General features: G+C 45.4%; 1 protein-coding gene across 4 annotated transcripts in view; it reads left to right on the top strand.

The window, feature by feature from the left end:
• The window catches only part of Plekha2 (pleckstrin homology domain containing A2), a 63,261-nt gene that overhangs the window by 5,694 nt on the left and 40,679 nt on the right, over positions 1-16,888 (top strand). For all 4 annotated transcript variants that reach the window (XM_045130733.1, XM_045130732.1, XM_045130731.1 and 1 more), the window contains exon 2: positions 8,941-9,103. In XM_045130733.1, the coding sequence (XP_044986668.1) occupies positions 8,963-9,103 (141 nt within the window). In that variant the 5' untranslated portion in view covers positions 8,941-8,962. The remainder of the gene's footprint in view (positions 1-8,940; positions 9,104-16,888) is intronic.

Raw genomic sequence — 16,888 nt, 5'->3', positions numbered from 1 at the left:
TGCATTCTACTATGCTTAGCCTTTTATTGAACTTATTATTATTGTCTTTGTTATTAGTTTTTTGAGACAGAGTCTCATGTGGCCCATGCTAGCTTTCAATTCATTGCCCTCTTGCCTCTGCTCCTCAAGTCCTGTAGGATTGCAGGCATATGTCACCAGAGTCATTGATTTTAATATAGAAGCCCTATCTCCCAAGTTGTAACAAGGAAAACCCATGGCAGTTCTGTGGGTTTCTTCTTCGTTGTTGCTTTTAGTCAAGCCCTATGGCAATCCTCCTGTCTCAGTCTCCCAAACGCTGAGATTACATGTGCAAGCCACCGTCCCTGGCTCCTGTTAAGGTTCACTGGAGAGTCTCCTGTTTCTTTTTTTGGAGCACTGGTCGTGTGTGGATCTGATATTGTAGCAAAGACATAGATAGGCCTGAATGTTTGGTTGCCCCCAAGGACATGGGCTCCCCTTATGAAGAGAAGAGAGTGAGGATCCAGGAGCTTATAGCAGTCTTGTTTGTTTACCCTGCATGATTGAGATATTAATTCTCAGCTTTGGAATGAAATACTAGCAGTGAGTGTGTTTGTTCCATTACACAGCTTGCTTTCTTGTAAATAAACACGCTTACTATGGAAAAATTGAAAATATATGGAATTTAATAAAATTCACTTATGGATCATAGCAATATTTTTAGTGACTATGTAACTAGTCCTTTAAAAATCCATATATTGGAGCTGGAGAGATGGCTCAGGGCTAAGATGCTTGCTTGCAAAGCCTAATGATCTGGGATTAATTCCCAGTTTCCATGTAAAACCAGATGCACAAAGTGGCACATGTATCTGGAATTGGTTTGTAGTGGCTGGAGGCCCTGACACACCCACTCTGTCTGTCTCTGTTCTATCTCTCTCTGCTTGCAAACAAATAAAAAATATTTTTTAAAAATGCATATATTGGAGTAGAAATGATTATTACATGATTGAGATAATTTTAATCATTTTATGCCTTTTAAAAACTTGATATGGCGAGTTTCTAAAGTGTATTAGAAATTAGTTGGAAACATTGCTTTATTTACTTATTTAGAAATTTTTAAAAATGCAGGGCATGGTGGATATGCCTTTAATCCACAGCACTCAGGAGACAGAGGTAGGACGATCACCATGAGTTTGAGACAACCCTGAGACTACGTAGTGAATTCCAGGACAGCCTTGGCTAAAAATTGAGACCTTACCTCAAAAACCCTTAAAAAATTTTTTTGATGTATTTATTTGCACGTGTGTGTGTAAGAATGTGTATGGATACACCAGGATCTCTTGCTACTGCAAATGAACTCCTGACATATATGCCACGTTTTGCATCTGGATTTATGTGGGTACTCAAGAATTAAACCTGGGTAAGAGGCTTTACAAGCAAGGGCCTTCAACTGCTGAGCCATCTCTCCAGTCCTATTTATTTATTTTTATCAATACACATAATTTAATTTTTGTTAATCCTCCTCCACCTCTTTCTGTTCCTTATCTCCCTGCCCTCTTCCCTGCATTCAACCTCCCTCCCTGGAATTCCCGCTTTGACTTTCACATCACATAAGATCTGTTACCTTCCTGCCCTTCTCTACTGAAGTCTTGTATCTGTTCTCATAGGCTCCTTTCTAGTTTTCTGTCATCTACACAGTTACTCCCATGGTAACACACATATGTAAAGGTTCTAAGTTAGGATCTGCATATGAAGGAGAAAATGTGGTGTTTGCTTTTCTGTACCTGGATTACCTACTTGATATTGTATCTTTCAGTCACATTCATTTTGCAGCAACTTTCATAATTTCACTTTTCTTTATGACTAAATAAAATTCCATTGTGCACATGTACCACATCTTCATTATCCATTTGTCAGTTGGTGGACATCTGAGCTGGTTCCATTTCCTTGCTGTTATGAACAGAGTGGCAATAAATTGGTTGAGCATGTATCTCTGTGGTAGGATATGGAGTCTTTAGGCTATATGCCCAGGGGTGGTATAAAAAAAGAGCCTTTTAACAAATTGTATATCATTTCTTCATGTCAGTATCTCAGAATTTATTTAATTATTCCGTGATTATTGGGTTATTCAGAGCATTTTCAACTTTTTTGTTATTATAATTCTGTTACTGTTTCCATCTTTCTATTTTGACTTTCATTTGCATCTTAGCTTATTTACTTGGATGGAGTCCTAAATGTAGTTAATGGGCCAAAACACATGAACATTTTTAGTTGTCAAACTGCTTTTCAGAAAAGGTTATCATCCTTCTGGGGCATATAAAAATCCTTGAACATTTTCTCCAAGTTGATGATAGTGTCATATTCATATATATTTGCACATGTGTATATGTATGTGCACATGCACCAAGTTCTCTTGCCAGTGTAAATGAATGCCAGGCACATATATCACTTTTGCATCCAGCTTTACATTGATGGATGGGGAATTGAACTTGGTTTGGCAGGCTTTGCTAGGAAGTTCCTTTAATTGCTGAACCATCTCCCTAGTCCTAGATGATATCTTTTTTTTTTAAAGCAGAAATTTTTTTCTGTTTTTGCCCCTCTGGTGTCTCTGTGTCCTACCTGGTGGTGGTGGTGGTGGGGGGGAGTTCTGTTGTTTTGGATCCCATTGCAGGCTGAGGTAGGCAGCTGTGGACTCTTCTCATGAGCTTTCTCCAGTCATCTGGCAAAGATGGGTCAAGAATCACAGTTTTAGCCATTTAGCCCACATTCTGCTGCTGATTAATAGGCAACTCTGGACCAATTCACTTTCTCTCAGTTTCATTATAATCAAATATAGTTTATTTTCATTGACACAAATACTTAGCAACTTACATTTTCCCTAGGAAATATCAATCTTTATAAAGCTTCCCTCTTCACAAGGTCTGGTAGCTGAGGCAGCAGGATCCAAGGTTCAAGGCCTGCCTCAGCATCTTAGTGAGATCCCATTTTAACATTTAAAACGCGAAATCAAACAAAACAAACAGGTCTGTGGCTATAACTCAGTGGTAGAGCACTTGCTGAGCAGGCACAAGGCCGTAGGTGCCATCCCCGGTACTAAAAACTTCTTTTTCTGTTGCATGTTTAATTACATTAGTTAGGGGTTGCAGAGATGACTTAATGGGTAAAGTGCTTGCTATGCAAGTGTGAGGACCTGAATTCAAATCCCCAGCACCCACATAAAAGATGGGTGTGGTGGTGTGTGTCTGTGATCCCATCACTGGGGAGGTAGAGAAAGAAGAACCCTTGAGGCTTCCCACTAGTTGCATCAGTGAGCTGTAGGTTTAGTGAGAGACCCTGTCTCCAAGTAAGGCAAAGAGTGAATGAAGAAGATGCTTCTGGCCTCCACATGCTCATACACACGTGTGGATAAGCATATGAATACACATACACATATGCATGCCAAAAAGATACAGTAGCTATTTGAAATATGTGGGGCCATGTTTTGGATTGATTTGGTGAATGTATGCCTCTGTGTGTGTGTGTATGTATGTGTGTGTGTAAGAGAGAGAGTATGTAAAACAATACTTAAAAAATATTTTTATTCATTTATTTGCAAGCAGAGAGAAATAGATGAGAGACAGAGAGAATAGGCATGCCAGGGCTTCCAATCACTGGAAATGGACTCCAGATGCATGTGACACTTTGTGCAACTGGCTTTATGTGGGTTCTGGGGAATTAGACTCTGGTTGTTAGGCTTTGCAGGCAAGCATCTTAACTGCTGAGCCATATCTCCAGCCCCCACCTTTTTTGAGACAGGGTCTCACTCTAGCCCAGGCTGGCCCAGAACTCCCTCAGTAGCCCCAGGCTGATTTCAAACTCATGGCAATCCTCTCTTAGCTTCATGAGCAGAGACTAAAGGCATGTGCCACTATGCCTTGCCATGTGCACAAAAATTTTTATTTACTTTTTCTAAAGTCCAAGAAGGTAGATGGAAAAAGAGAATCATGAAAGCTCACCCTTACCAGTCATCATTACATATATATTTTTTTTCCAAGGTAGGGTCTTGCTCTAGCTCAGGCTGACCTGGAATTCACTATGTAATCTCAGGGTGGCCTTGAACTCACAGCAATCCTCCTACCTCTACCTCCCAAGTGCTGGAATTAAAGGCATGTGCTACCACACCCATTATAAATTTTAAACTAGCTGTCATTTAAAGCAACGAGACCATTTAGTGTACATAAGAGCCTAAGGGTGATAAGAGTATATTCTCTGTTGTAGCATGAATACATAAACTGTTTTGGAAAGCAATTTTGAAACCAGGTGTGGTGGCGCATGCTTTTAATCCCATACTTGGGAGGCACAAGTAGGAGGATTGCTGTGAGTTCAAGGCCACTCTGAGAATACATAGTGAATTCCAGGTCAGCCTGGGCTAGAGTGAAACCCTACCTTGAAAAAAGAAAGCAATTTTTAATACATTTCAAAAATGACAAAAATTATAGCCTTGATCAAAGCCATATTATTACCTTTCATTTATGCTCATTTCATTTCATGTCAAAGAAAAATTGATTCATAAAATGAGGTTTTAGTATTATTTATACTAGTGAAAAACTGGGTTATAACCTATTAGTCTAATTACAGAGAAATGGTTAGTAAATCAAAATGAAATCACTGCATTGATGTTATGAAACCTTTAACAACAGTGCTAATAGACTAGTGGGCCAGTCACAACCACACTTTCCTGTGATGCTGGCTCTCCTACAACCAATCTGTCCTCTGCCTCCCACAGTCGTGATACGCTCTGACTCAGCGGCTTTAGGCCATCTGAGGATCCTCCCACCCCCATTACAATCAAGGTATATCATAAGTGGAATTCTGCTTCCGGTCTTTCCTTTTGGTTGATAAGGGTCCCACGCCCACAGATTCATGTGTATGGGAAGGTCCTCAACAGAAGTGGACTTCTCTGATGCCTTCTCTAGTTCCTGGCTTAGGATGAAGCAGGTGCCATCAGCCTTGTAGGCTAACAAGTGGAAATTTTCTTCTTTTTTTGTTTTTAAATCATATATATATATATATATATATATCTTTCATATTTTTGACCCTGGTCCCCTTTCCCTGGGGACCCTCCACAGTGGGGTTATGGGATTTACTTTGGAGTCATGAAGACCTCGGTCAGTCCCTATGCACAGTAGTGCCTCAGAGTATTCCTACCCACTCTGTGGCTCTTACAATCTTCCCACTTCCTCTTCTGCAATGTTCCCTGAGCCATGATAGGCCTGATGATAGTCAGATTTAGTGTGGAGTTCTTTGTAGCCTCTGGATTTCTGCTTTAATAGTTTTGTTTTGACTTGTTTTTCGAGGTAGGTAGGGTCTCACTCTATCCAATCTGACCTTGAATTCACTATGTAGTTTCAGACTGGCCTTGAACTCACACCAGTCCTCCTACCTGAGCTTCCCAAGTGCTGGAATTGAAGGTGTGTGCCACCATACCCGGCTTTGATAGATTTTGATTGACCATTGTGTCTGCCATCATCACTCAAGCTGGTGGTCAAGAGCAGTGTCCATGTCACCACTTCCTCTGCAGTTTCTCCTGGGCCTGGCAGATGTGGAAGAGGTGGCAAGTCTGTGGTGGGCAGTCAGTCATCTTCTTCTCTTATCTATGGAGCTTGGCTTTCCTCCGTTTTCTCTGCCATCTGTAAAATAAAGCAGATTCTCCAACCAAGAGTGAGAGCAGCTTGGGCTAAAGGGGGTCTGCAAAGTTATTAGAGGGATTTGTGTGTGTGTGTGTGTGTGTGTGTGCGTGCGTGCAAGCCCAATCTTCTTCTCCAGAGAGCAATAAGAAGAGATTTGAAAGCTAGTGTTCCTTGGACACGGTGCTTCCCAACTGTGCTCCCAAGACAGTTGAGTAGAGATTTCATTGGTTAGGCGAGAGTGGTGGCACACTCTTATAATCCCAGTACAGGGGATATTGAAGCAGGAGAATTGCCAGGAGTTTGAGGCCAACCTGAGCAGCATAGTGAGTCCAAGGTCCAGTGTCTGCTACATAGTAAGACCCCATTTCAGAAAGGAGGGAAGGAGGGAGATGGAGGGAAAGATTGATTTATCTCACCGACTAGCCAGTCTGGCAGTCCTCTGAGGCTGGGTTGGCATGTGAAGCTGGGCTGCCCAGTTGGGAGCTAATGTCTTCCCTGCCCTCAAGTGAGGGCCGCGCTCACTTCCCTTATGGGCAGGTGGGCTTAGCTTTTCTGCTCCACCTGTGTCAGGCCTCGGGCCTTCCACCCTTGACCCGGCGCGTGCTGGGCAACTGGGGTCCCTCTGAGGGCATCTCCTGATCTCCTGTCTTGTACCTCTCTCATTTCCCTGAACTCAAGCTTGTGCCCTTGTGAGACTCGAGCCGGGGTGGTGCCTCCAGGATAGAGGATGCCGCTTTGTTAGCGTGTCTTCCCCCTCTGTGCCGCTGGCCTCCAGTTTGGCTACATGGGTTCCTTTAAAAAAAAAAAACCCTCTTCTTCCCACTTTATCCTTTTCTTACCTCTCCTTTTACTTCTGCTCCTGTACTTCCTTTTTTTTTTTTAAAGCTGTGTTGTGCTGTTCCATCTTAGTGCTTAGTGTTTCTCTGTGGATTTATCCCCCGCGCCCCAGTGAGTTGATATTGGATTTCCGGCTGCTGCTGGGGAACGCTGCAGCCTCTGTTCCTCTTGGGAATCCGACCTGAACATCCCTGAGTCATGGGGTTCACTGTGCTGGTATCTACATGTGTGTGTACATGGATGTGTGCACTTGTTTCTTGGGGCAGTCTCTTAGCACTGGGGCCCATTATAGAGGAAGAGGACACGTCGCTGTCCTTGGAGCCAACCTAACCTTACGGCCATGTGTGCCCCTGCCCCGTGGAGCTTGCCCCTTCTCAGGTACGTAAAGTGGGGCAAGTGGTGTCCCTGGACCTTGTTGACCTAGTCACGGGGCCAGCCATCTCATGCCTTGCCTTGGCTAGGGGGCTTTAGTAGCTGGGGGCCATGGTGAACCTGTTTTCTTGGAGTCAGCCAGAGCTCAGTGGTGTTCACTTTGGAAGTCTGACTATCACATGGTGCTCCTGGACCCTGTGGGGCCCACCCTTGTCCCACTTCCATCCAGATCAGATGCCTCTGCTGTTGGAAGGTGCTCCTCTGCCCTGGGTGGGTGTGTGCGGTGGGCATGAGGCCTCCCACCTTTCGGTCGTCCCTTTAGAGAGGTGCGAGGGCTGCAGCCTGGACGTGTGAACTTGCCTCACATACCCGTTTCCGGAGTTAGGAAAAGTACTCAGGGCTTGGGACTTTATTTTGCCACTTGGTATTCTTTCTCAGCATGTCAGAGAAGTGAGTCAAGCCAGGAGCAGGTGTCTCTCTCAGGGCCTGAGACAGAGCCTACTTCCCCTTTGTCCTTCTCACCAGCCCCTCCCTCCTACCCCGCAGGATGATGGGAGCAGAGCCCAGGGATGCCTTTCATGGATCTGCAGAACCCAACCTGAGGCCATCTGGGTAGCTGTAGGAGTCAGCTTAGGTTGTCATGACAAAGTACCACACACTTTGGGGTTTAAACAATAGAAACTTTTTTTTCCCCCACATCCCAGAGGACAAATATCCATGATGGAGACCTCTCCTCATCCTGGAGATGGCAGTCTTCCCTCTGGGTCTCAACATGGTTCTCCTTCTGAAGCCATTGGCATCCACATTTATCTTTTTTTTTTATTTGTTTTTGTTCATTTTTTATTTATTTATTTGAGAGAGAGAGAGATTGAGAACGGGCGCGCCAGGACTTCCAGCCACTGCAAACAAACTCCAGATGTGTGCGCCCCCTTGTGCATCTGGCTAATGTGGGTCCTGGGGAACCAAGCCTCGAACCGGGGTCCTTAGGCTTTACAGGCAAGCGCTTACCCGCTAAGCCATCTCTCCAGCCCCACATTTATCTTTTTACAAAGAGATGCTGTAATGGACCAGGAACTAGTCTAATGATGTTGCATTAATTACCTCTTTAAGGACTTTATCTGTAGTTGGGTGTGGCTGCACATACTTTAATCTCAGCACTTGGAAGGCAGACCAGGAGACTCAAGAGTTTAAGGCCAGCCTGAGCTATAAAATGGGAGCCTGTAGCCACACAAAGGGCCTTATCTCCAAATACATGCTCGCTTTGAAGTCCTGGAGGTTAGGATCTCAGCATATAATGACTTGCTTCTGTTCCCCTTTTCAAGTTGCCGGGGAGGAAAAAGCCCACCTTTCTGACTGAATTTTTGGCAGAGTTGCATTCAGGTATTCAACCTGGAGCATTAGTTTTTCCTGAGATCATTTCTTCATGTGTGCAATGAGTTGCCACCACCTCCCATGGTGTTTGTGCAGAATAATGACACAGTTTATAAAGTGCTCACCGTATGCCTCACGGACAATTCACCATCAACCTCTTAGGAGGGATAGCACTATGATTTTCCTTATTTTATGGACACAGAAACTGAGGTGCATAGAGATTTAGAAATAATTACTTGCCACACAATAGATGCACAGAATTAGAATTTAAACTGAGACCCTTGACTTAAAGTCAGCCTGTCAGAGAAGTGGTTGGGGTTTAGCTGAGTAGGACAGCATACACTTAGGACGCAAGTCCCTGGCCTTGGCCCCAGCTACACATGATCATACACACACACACACACACACACACACACACACACACACACACACCCCAGGATTTATCCTACGGGAATGTAGAGGGCTGGATGCTATGATTCACACACAGTAGAGTCTCAGGAAAGTTAGTGGAGTTCACACTAATGGATTTTGACTGCTCACAAAGTTGGTGGGAGAGGGCTCCAGAACCTGGTGGGGTGGACATTGGGTACCCTGGGAAAGAAAGCTGATGGCAGCGAGTCCCAGCCCAGCATGTCACAGAGGTGAGTCAAGCCAGGAACAGGTGAGGTTCCTCCAGGTCCCGAGACACAGCCTGCTTTGCCCTCCTCACCAGCCTCTCCCTCCCGCCACACAGGGTGATGTGAGCAGACCCAGGAATGCCTTATGTGGATCGGCAGAACCGGATCTGTGGGTTTCTGGACATCGAGGAGAATGAGAACAGCGGCAAGTTTCTGCGGAGGTACTTTATTCTGGACACACAGGCCAACTGCCTTCTCTGGTATATGGACAACCCCCAGGTGAGAGGCTGGCGGGCAGCTGCCCACCATCACAGCTGCCAGGAATGCAGGGGCTGGGTTAGACTCGAGGACTCCATGTCAGGTGCCAACTGAACCTGCTGGTCAGTGAAAAACAAAAATACCCTCCAACAAACACCCACCAACCCGCGATGAGAACCTTCTCATTCTCAAGAGCTGAGGGGTGTAGCTTAGTGATGTGTGCTTAGCGGGTGCAAGATCCCCAGGGAGGGGAGAGAGGGGGAGAAGAAGTGAGGGATGAAGGAAAGAGAGAGAATATGAATTATGTGAGAATGTGGATGAATCCCAGCATAATGGAGGAGATGGTGCGCTCCTGCCCCCCAGATCTGGTATGTTCTCTCCTGCCTCGTGCACAGGAATTTAACTCTTGGGAAAGTCAGGCGGAGGCTCCAGCTCGGCCCAGGTTCCCGGGATGACTTGCCTTCTCTCCTCTCAGGGCTGTGGGCCGGTGGCTGCTCCTGCTCGTCCAGTCTGGGGCCCCTCCCCAGCAGAGAATGTGACCTGGTTCCTTGAGCTGGGTGGTGTTGGACTTCTGTGGCTTCCTGCCTCAGGAAGTCATGGAACTCGGGGCTGTGATTTGGCTCTGATGGAAGGCTTAGGAACAGCTGGGCTCATGCCTTTAATCCCAGCACTTGGGAGGCAGAGGTGTGAGTTTGAGGCCAGTCTGAGACTAGAGTGAATTCTGGGTCAGCCTAGGCTACAGCAAGACCCTACCTTAAAACACACACACAAAATATAAAGGCTTAGTTAGGAAGAGGAAATTCTATGTTCAGTGGTGGGCATGTGCTTTGAGATGTGAGACACGTGGGGATGGAAAGATGGTCCAGCAGTCAAAGGTACTTGCTTGTAAAACCTGTTGGCCTGAGGCACCAATGCATATGTCTGGAGTTTGTTCGCAGTGGCAAGACGCCCTGGTTCTGGTTCTCATTCCCCTCCCTCTCTTTTTCTGTATCACACACACATAAATAAAAATCTTAAAAAAATATATGTATATGTCTGTCTGTCTATCTATCTATCTGCCTGCCTACCTACCTACCTACCTACCTACCTACCTACCTATGTATATAGCTGGCCATAGTGGCACATGCCTTTAATCCCAGCACTCAGGAGGCAGAGGTAGGAGGAAATTGTCATGAGTTCGAGGCCACCCTGAGACTACATAGTGAATTCTAGGTCAGCTTTGGCTAGAGTGAGACCCTACCTCAAAAAAAAAAAAAAATGTGACGTATGTGAATCTTGAAGTCATTGTCCAGGGACCAATCCTTTAGCAGCCTTTGCAGGATGCCTTTTGGATTTTAGTGCTAAGTAAAAACCCTATAGGTGCAGAAAGTCGACTGTTGCAGATTGCCTACTCCAGGAAGGACTTAGCCCTTGGTATAGCTGTGCCTCATGTTCCCCATAAGGCTGTTGCATACTATTTTTTGTTTTTTCAGGGTAGGGTCTCACGCTGGTCCAGGCTGACCTGGAATTAACTATGTAGTCTCAGAGTGGCCTTGAACTCTCAGCAGTCCTCCTACCTCTGCCTCCCAAGGGCTGAGATTAAAGGTATGTGCCACCATGCCTGGCTCTGTTGCATGCTTTCATCTGAGGTGCTGACCATTTGGACTGGACTCTGCAAACAGAAACGGTTGCACCCTCCACCTGCCTCCTGCCTTTTTGCGGTCCTGGTTCCATTTCCCTGTCTTTGCTCTGCACAGCTGCCCCATGTGTGGCCAGCAGGGTCCATTGTGGTAAAATGCGGGATTTAAGGTTCTTCTCCTGCACTTTGAAGGGGCTTTGAAGTGTGTCTTCATTGGCTTCTGATACAACAGGAGCTCTGTGGGGCTCAGGAGTCTGGGACCCATTTCCTTTCCTTCTCCTACAGGCCTGCTATGGAGAGCTCAAATCGTCTGAATGGGGCTTTGTCCTGGTTACTGGCTTCACTATTTGGACTGTCCTGAGCTCAGACTTACTTGCTCAGGGAGTACAACCAAGCCTCTTCCAGCTTCCTCTCCTAAAAGTTAGACTTTCATTCATACCCTGGGCCACAGTGAGTCACACTGTCAGTGACAGATTGGCCATGACCATAGTGTCCCCATCTTGGATTTTTTTTTTTTTTTTTTTTTTTTTGGCTTTTCAAGGTAGGGTTTTGCTCTAGCCCAGGCTGACCTGGAATTCACTATGTAATATCAGGCTGGCTTGAACTCACAGTGATCCTCCTACCACTGTCTCCCCAGTGCTGGGATTAAAGGTGTGTGCCACCACACCTGGCTCCCATCTTGGGTCTTGAATGTTCCTCATGGGTCAAACCTTCTGAATGTGATTGTCACTTGGCCTTGATGCCATACCTGACTGCCTTCCTGGCTCACGGACCACCTCTGCACCAATTCCCACCTGCCCTGGGAGGCCTCCTCCCCTCCCTGCCAGGGAGGCTCTCAGTGCTCTTTCCATGGGAGTTGCCAAGGTGAACTTGTGAGCTAATGCTGGGAGCTCTTCACATCTTCCTAGGCAATAGAGTGCAGTTGCTTTGGCATTCGCCTAAACAGGAAGGGCCTTGTGACATAGTGACAGTTCAGAACATTTTACTTCTTCAGTTGTGTTAATTCTTTGTCATATTAACAGTCAAGAAGCCTCTCTTGAGTTGAGAATAGGTGTTTGGTAAGCTAAAATGGTATTTGTGGATAGTTATTAGAGTGCCAAATACAATTCAGTGGACTCTCATTTCTCCCTGACCGTAAGTCGGATGGTTAGGCGTTCCTATGTCCACTCTGATGCGGAGGGGGGGACATCTGACCCGCGCTACAGAGTGCGACAGTGGTAGAGCGCCTCAGCCTACCAGTCTGATGCCCCTGCCCCCGCCATTACTGCTGGAATGAGACAGCTGTCTTGAGGTGGCTTAGAAGGAAGGAAACCCTCTAAAGGTAAAGTCTCTAAACAAAAAAAGGAGGTGGAAGACACAGCCTGGGAGGTTCCAGATGACAGCTCTGCTGGCATTGAGCTACAGTGTCTGATATTGGATGAATCCATGCTCACTGTATGAATGGTCAGCGGTGGGTCCTTAAGAAGTGCTGAGAGGTTAATATTGCTCTTTTGGTTCTAGGGACAGAACCAAAACCCAGTGGAAACTTCAGACTGGGATCCCCTGGGGATTTTGGTCTGTCTCTTTGGAGAGGCATTTTGAGGACTGTTTTTAGTTATTGGACATCTTACTTTTTTCTAGGGAAAAAAAAAAAAAGACTCTTGGTATGGTACCATAGTTGTTTAACAGGCAATAATGAACAGGAGATTTTCTTTTTTTAAACTTTTTAAAAGTTTATTCTTTGTTTTAAAGAGAACATGCATGTGTGCATGTGCATGCACACACACACGCATGAGAGAGAGAGAGAGAGAGAGAGAGAGAGAGAGAAAACTGTGCACCAGGGCCTCATGCACTGCAATTGAACTCCAGACACTTGTGCCACATAGTGAGCATGTGCAGCCTTATGCTTGCCTCACCTTTGTGAGTCTGACTAACATGGGATCTGGAGAGTAGAACATGGGTCCTTAGGCTTCACAGGCAAGCGCCTTAACTGCTGAGCCATCTCTCCAGCCCGAACAGGGGATTTTCCCATGTTTGACTCTCCCGGTAGTTGGTGCTTGCTGAGCCTGTCTCCACCAGCACTGTGTCCACTGCTGATGCCACTGACTGCAACTTCTGATGGATGAGTGCTCACCGTATAGCAGGCATTGTGTGAAGTGTTTTGCTTGTATTATCTCTTTAAATCCTCTCACAGATCCTGAGCCCTTGGGGCTAGGATCTTTTTGTTCACCTTAGCTCAGGTAGTGCATACAGCCCTGGTGTGGAGCTGGGGCTCACCGCTGTCCACCTCCTTCCTGCTTCGATCATTGGCTCATCGATATGCAGGGTCCTGAAGATGCTGTGGAAGGTGAATTTAGCAAGGTCTTTGCCATAAGGAAGCTTCAGGTTCGGGTGGGGAAATGTTGCACACTTAAGACTGTGTAGCTCTGCTAACCTGACTCATTATGACAAGACAGTCCAGAGGTGGAATTTTCCATGGAAAGTCACAGGCCTGGAAGACAAGGAAGCAGAGCTACTGTCTGGGCTCCTCTCAGCTGACTGGGGCCATAGGGAAGTCCTTTCTGTCCTGGAGCTTAGCAGCATTACCTCAGACGTATTGGCTAAACCTGCCTAATTTATAAGACACTGGGCAAGGTGATGAGGCCACCCCAGTGGGCAAGGCAGGTGGGGAGATAGATGGATGCACAGAAGTGGAGGAGGGAGAGTTGTGGGCTTTACTTCATGGGGAAGGTGGCACTAGTTCCTGTGCGTGCATGTGTGTGAAGTTAACAGGGAGGGTTTGGGCTGAGCCCCTGGGAGCTCTGGGATAGGCCTCAGAGTCATCACATTGCATGCATCTGTGCTCATGAACGGGTGGCTCTGAAGCTGTGGTCAAAATGGCTTCCAGCAGCCCATGGTCCTGTCCTCTTCCCTCCCCTCCTCTTTCTTCCTCTTACCTCTTCTCTCCTTCCCACTTTTCCTCTCCTCTTTTTTTCTCCTTCTCTTCCTTTCCTTCTCTACCCCATTAAAAAAAATTTTTTTTGGTTCATTTTTATTTATTTATTTGAGAGCAACAGACAGTGAAAGAGGCAGAGACAGAGAGAGAGAGAGAGAGAGAGAGAATGGGCGGGCCAGGGCCTCCAGCCTCTGCAAACGAACTCCAGTCATGTGCACCCCCTTGTGCATCTGGCTAATGTGGGTCCTGGGGAATCGAGCCTCGAACCGGGGTCCTTAGGCTGCACAGGCAAGCACTTAACAGCTAAGCCATCTCTCCAGCTCTCTACCCCATTTTTGATACAGGGTCTCACACAGCACAGGCTGTCCTCAAATTCATGTAATTGTTGATGATTTTGAACTTCTCTCCTGATCCTCCTGAATCCACCTCACAAGTACTGGGATTACTCACACCACCACACCCACCCAATGATTCTTGAATAGAAACGAACATTGCCTAGATTTTCTTAAAATAGCTTACTTGTAGCTTACTTGGTAGAGTGCTTGCCTAGCACACATGAAACTCTGGATTCAGTCCCCAACATTGTGTAACAGAGTGTGATGGTATAGGCTTATAATCTCAGCACTTGATAGTAGGATACAGGAGGGTCATGAGTTTAAGGTCATCTTGGCTATATAGTGAGTTTAAGGCCAGCATAGCCTACATGGGACACTGTCTCAAGAAAACAAAATTAATCAGTACTATGATATGACACTAACATGTGTGTGTGTGTGTTTGCAGTGCTAATGATAAAAACCAGGACTTGGCATGCATTAGGCAAATATTCTACCATTGAGCTACACTTCTGATGTCTAGCAATCATATTCCAGTTGAATGCTGGTATGTAAAGGAGATGAAACGGCCAATCAGTGCTCTACGTCACAGTAGTCTGCAAATAGTGATCTGTGTTTAGTTGCGCAGCAATGCTGATGTTTAACCCCTGCAGTGCCTGCACAGCTGGGTGATTGTAAGATAAATTATATGGCACTGAACAAGAGCAACAATCATGGAAACAGCATGGCTTTAGATGGTTGGACTTGTTGGATTTACTCTGTAACACATATGTTTTCCTCTTTCCCCAAAAATTACTCAAGTACATTTCCTTTCACAGGCCACAGTGTGAATTATGAACCATCATGATGTTTCCTGAGATTGTATATCTCTTCTGGTGAATCCAAGACTTCAAAGGCCTTTGTTCAGTTTGAAAAACAAAAATCTGAAGGCAGGCCCTTTTTCCATTAACAGAGAGCATTAGCAGGGTTCACAATGAGAGGGATGTTTGAAACATTTTAGTGGAAAAGAATACGCAGTGTAAGAGGAGAATCTACTAGTATATAATTTATTATGGACAGTATTGTCTTAGTAGCTGAGTGAAAACTGGCATTTTTAAAATATTTATGCTTTTATATTGGTGGCACTTGGCTGGAATCCATCAGCACATAAAAGGATTTTGCACTATTGGCTTCAAGCTGTCCAAATGCCAAGAAACAGGAAATGGCTTGCATTTAAAAATGGGCAACCTGTGTGCGCAGCACACAACTCAGTGTGGAGAAAGAGGATGCCATGACAATTTCTGCCTCTTTCACCTGTCTTCCAGCTCTCAGCCTCTCGGCAGGGCAGCCAGCAGTGCTGCTTTCTTTTGTGCCTGTCCACGGTATTTTCTGCACAGAGACGTATCATCATAACTTTTAGATCTTCAGCAATGGTTTCGGAAAAGTCTTTTTAAAAGTCTGTGTGTGTGTGTGTGTGTGTGTGTGTGTGTGTGTGTGCGCGCGCGCGCGCGCGTGTGCATGTGTGGGCATGCTCATGCCATGGCACATGTGTGGAGGTCACAGAACAGCCTTGCGTGTTAGTCCTATGTGTTATTCATTAATATTTTTTGTTCACGTGTTTTTAAAAATTACGGACTTTCTTCCGGGTGTGGTGGCACACGCTTTTAATCCCAGCACTTGGGAGGAAGAGGTAGGAGAATCGCTGTGAGTTTGAGGCCACCCTGAGGATACAGAGTAAATTCCAGGGCAGCTGTGCTAGAGTGAGACCCTACCTCAAAAAAAAAAAACAAAAGAAAAAAAAATATGGACTTTCTATAGTTGATATATTAGCTGCTCATGTCAATATAAGATTGTAAAGGTTAAGCAGAATATTATTATACTTTTGTTTATTTTGTTAGAATAAGAATGCATAGGAGGTGGGTGTGGTGGTGCACTCCTTTAATCTCAGCAATCAGGAGGCTGAGATAGGAGGATCTCAATGAATTTGAGGACAGCCTGGGGCTACAAAATGAGTTCCAGGTCAACCTGAGCTAGAGTGAGGTAGAGTGACTCTACCTCAAGAAAACCCACAAAAAAAGATGCATAGGGACTGAAAAGATTGCTCAGTGGTTAAAGGCTTCTACCATATGTTTGATACCCCAGCACCCATGTAAAGTGTGACACAAAATGGTGCATGCATTAGCATTCACATACACATATACATGCATGCAAATAATTTTTTTGTTTTTAGTTTTTTTTGAGGTAAGGTTTCACTCTGGTCCAGGATGACATGGAATTCACAATGTAGTCTCAGGGTGTCCTCGACCTCATAAGATCCTCCTACCTTTGCCTCCAGAGTGCTGGTATTAAAGGTGTGTGCCACCACACCTGGCAATAAAATTTTTTTTAGGGCTGGAGAGATGGCTTAACAGTTAAGGTGCTTGCTGGTAAAGCCAAAGGATGCAGGTTCGATTCCCCAGTACCCATGAAAGCAAAATGCACAAAGTGGCATATGCATCTGGAGTTCTTTTGCAGTGGCTAGAGGCCCTGGCACACCCATTCTCTCTATCTGCCTTTTTTGCTCTCTCAAATAAATAAATAAAAATATTAATTGTATACAAGATCATGCCAGTTTCTCCTTATTGAAATTGTGACTTTAAGCTACAGCAGGGTCCTGTGGGTTCGGAAGATGGGCTGCAAGTAGCATTTTGCTTTGGAGCTCATTGTCATTATTTATACCTGGTGAGCTGGGCAGTATGATGAACACAATAATGAAGGAGATATCTTCTTTGGAGCTCCTACCTTCATATGCAACATGTGATAATAACATGAAACTCTCTGTCTGGGATATAATTAGTGTGGTTGTTAAACTGATGACTGTGAAGGTGCATTGATGAGCTCTGAGTGCCACTGAGATGCTGTTTGTCAAGAAAGTTTGTTGTGGAACTGACAGCAGAGCGGACAGGGAGAGCTGGAGGTGACAG

The sequence above is a fragment of the Jaculus jaculus genome, chromosome 12, assembly GCF_020740685.1.
Source record: "Jaculus jaculus isolate mJacJac1 chromosome 12, mJacJac1.mat.Y.cur, whole genome shotgun sequence".
Classification (NCBI taxonomy): domain Eukaryota; kingdom Metazoa; phylum Chordata; class Mammalia; order Rodentia; family Dipodidae; genus Jaculus; species Jaculus jaculus.
The sequence above is the reverse complement of the archived record's forward strand: the minus strand, read 5'-3'. Positions and strand labels throughout refer to the sequence as shown.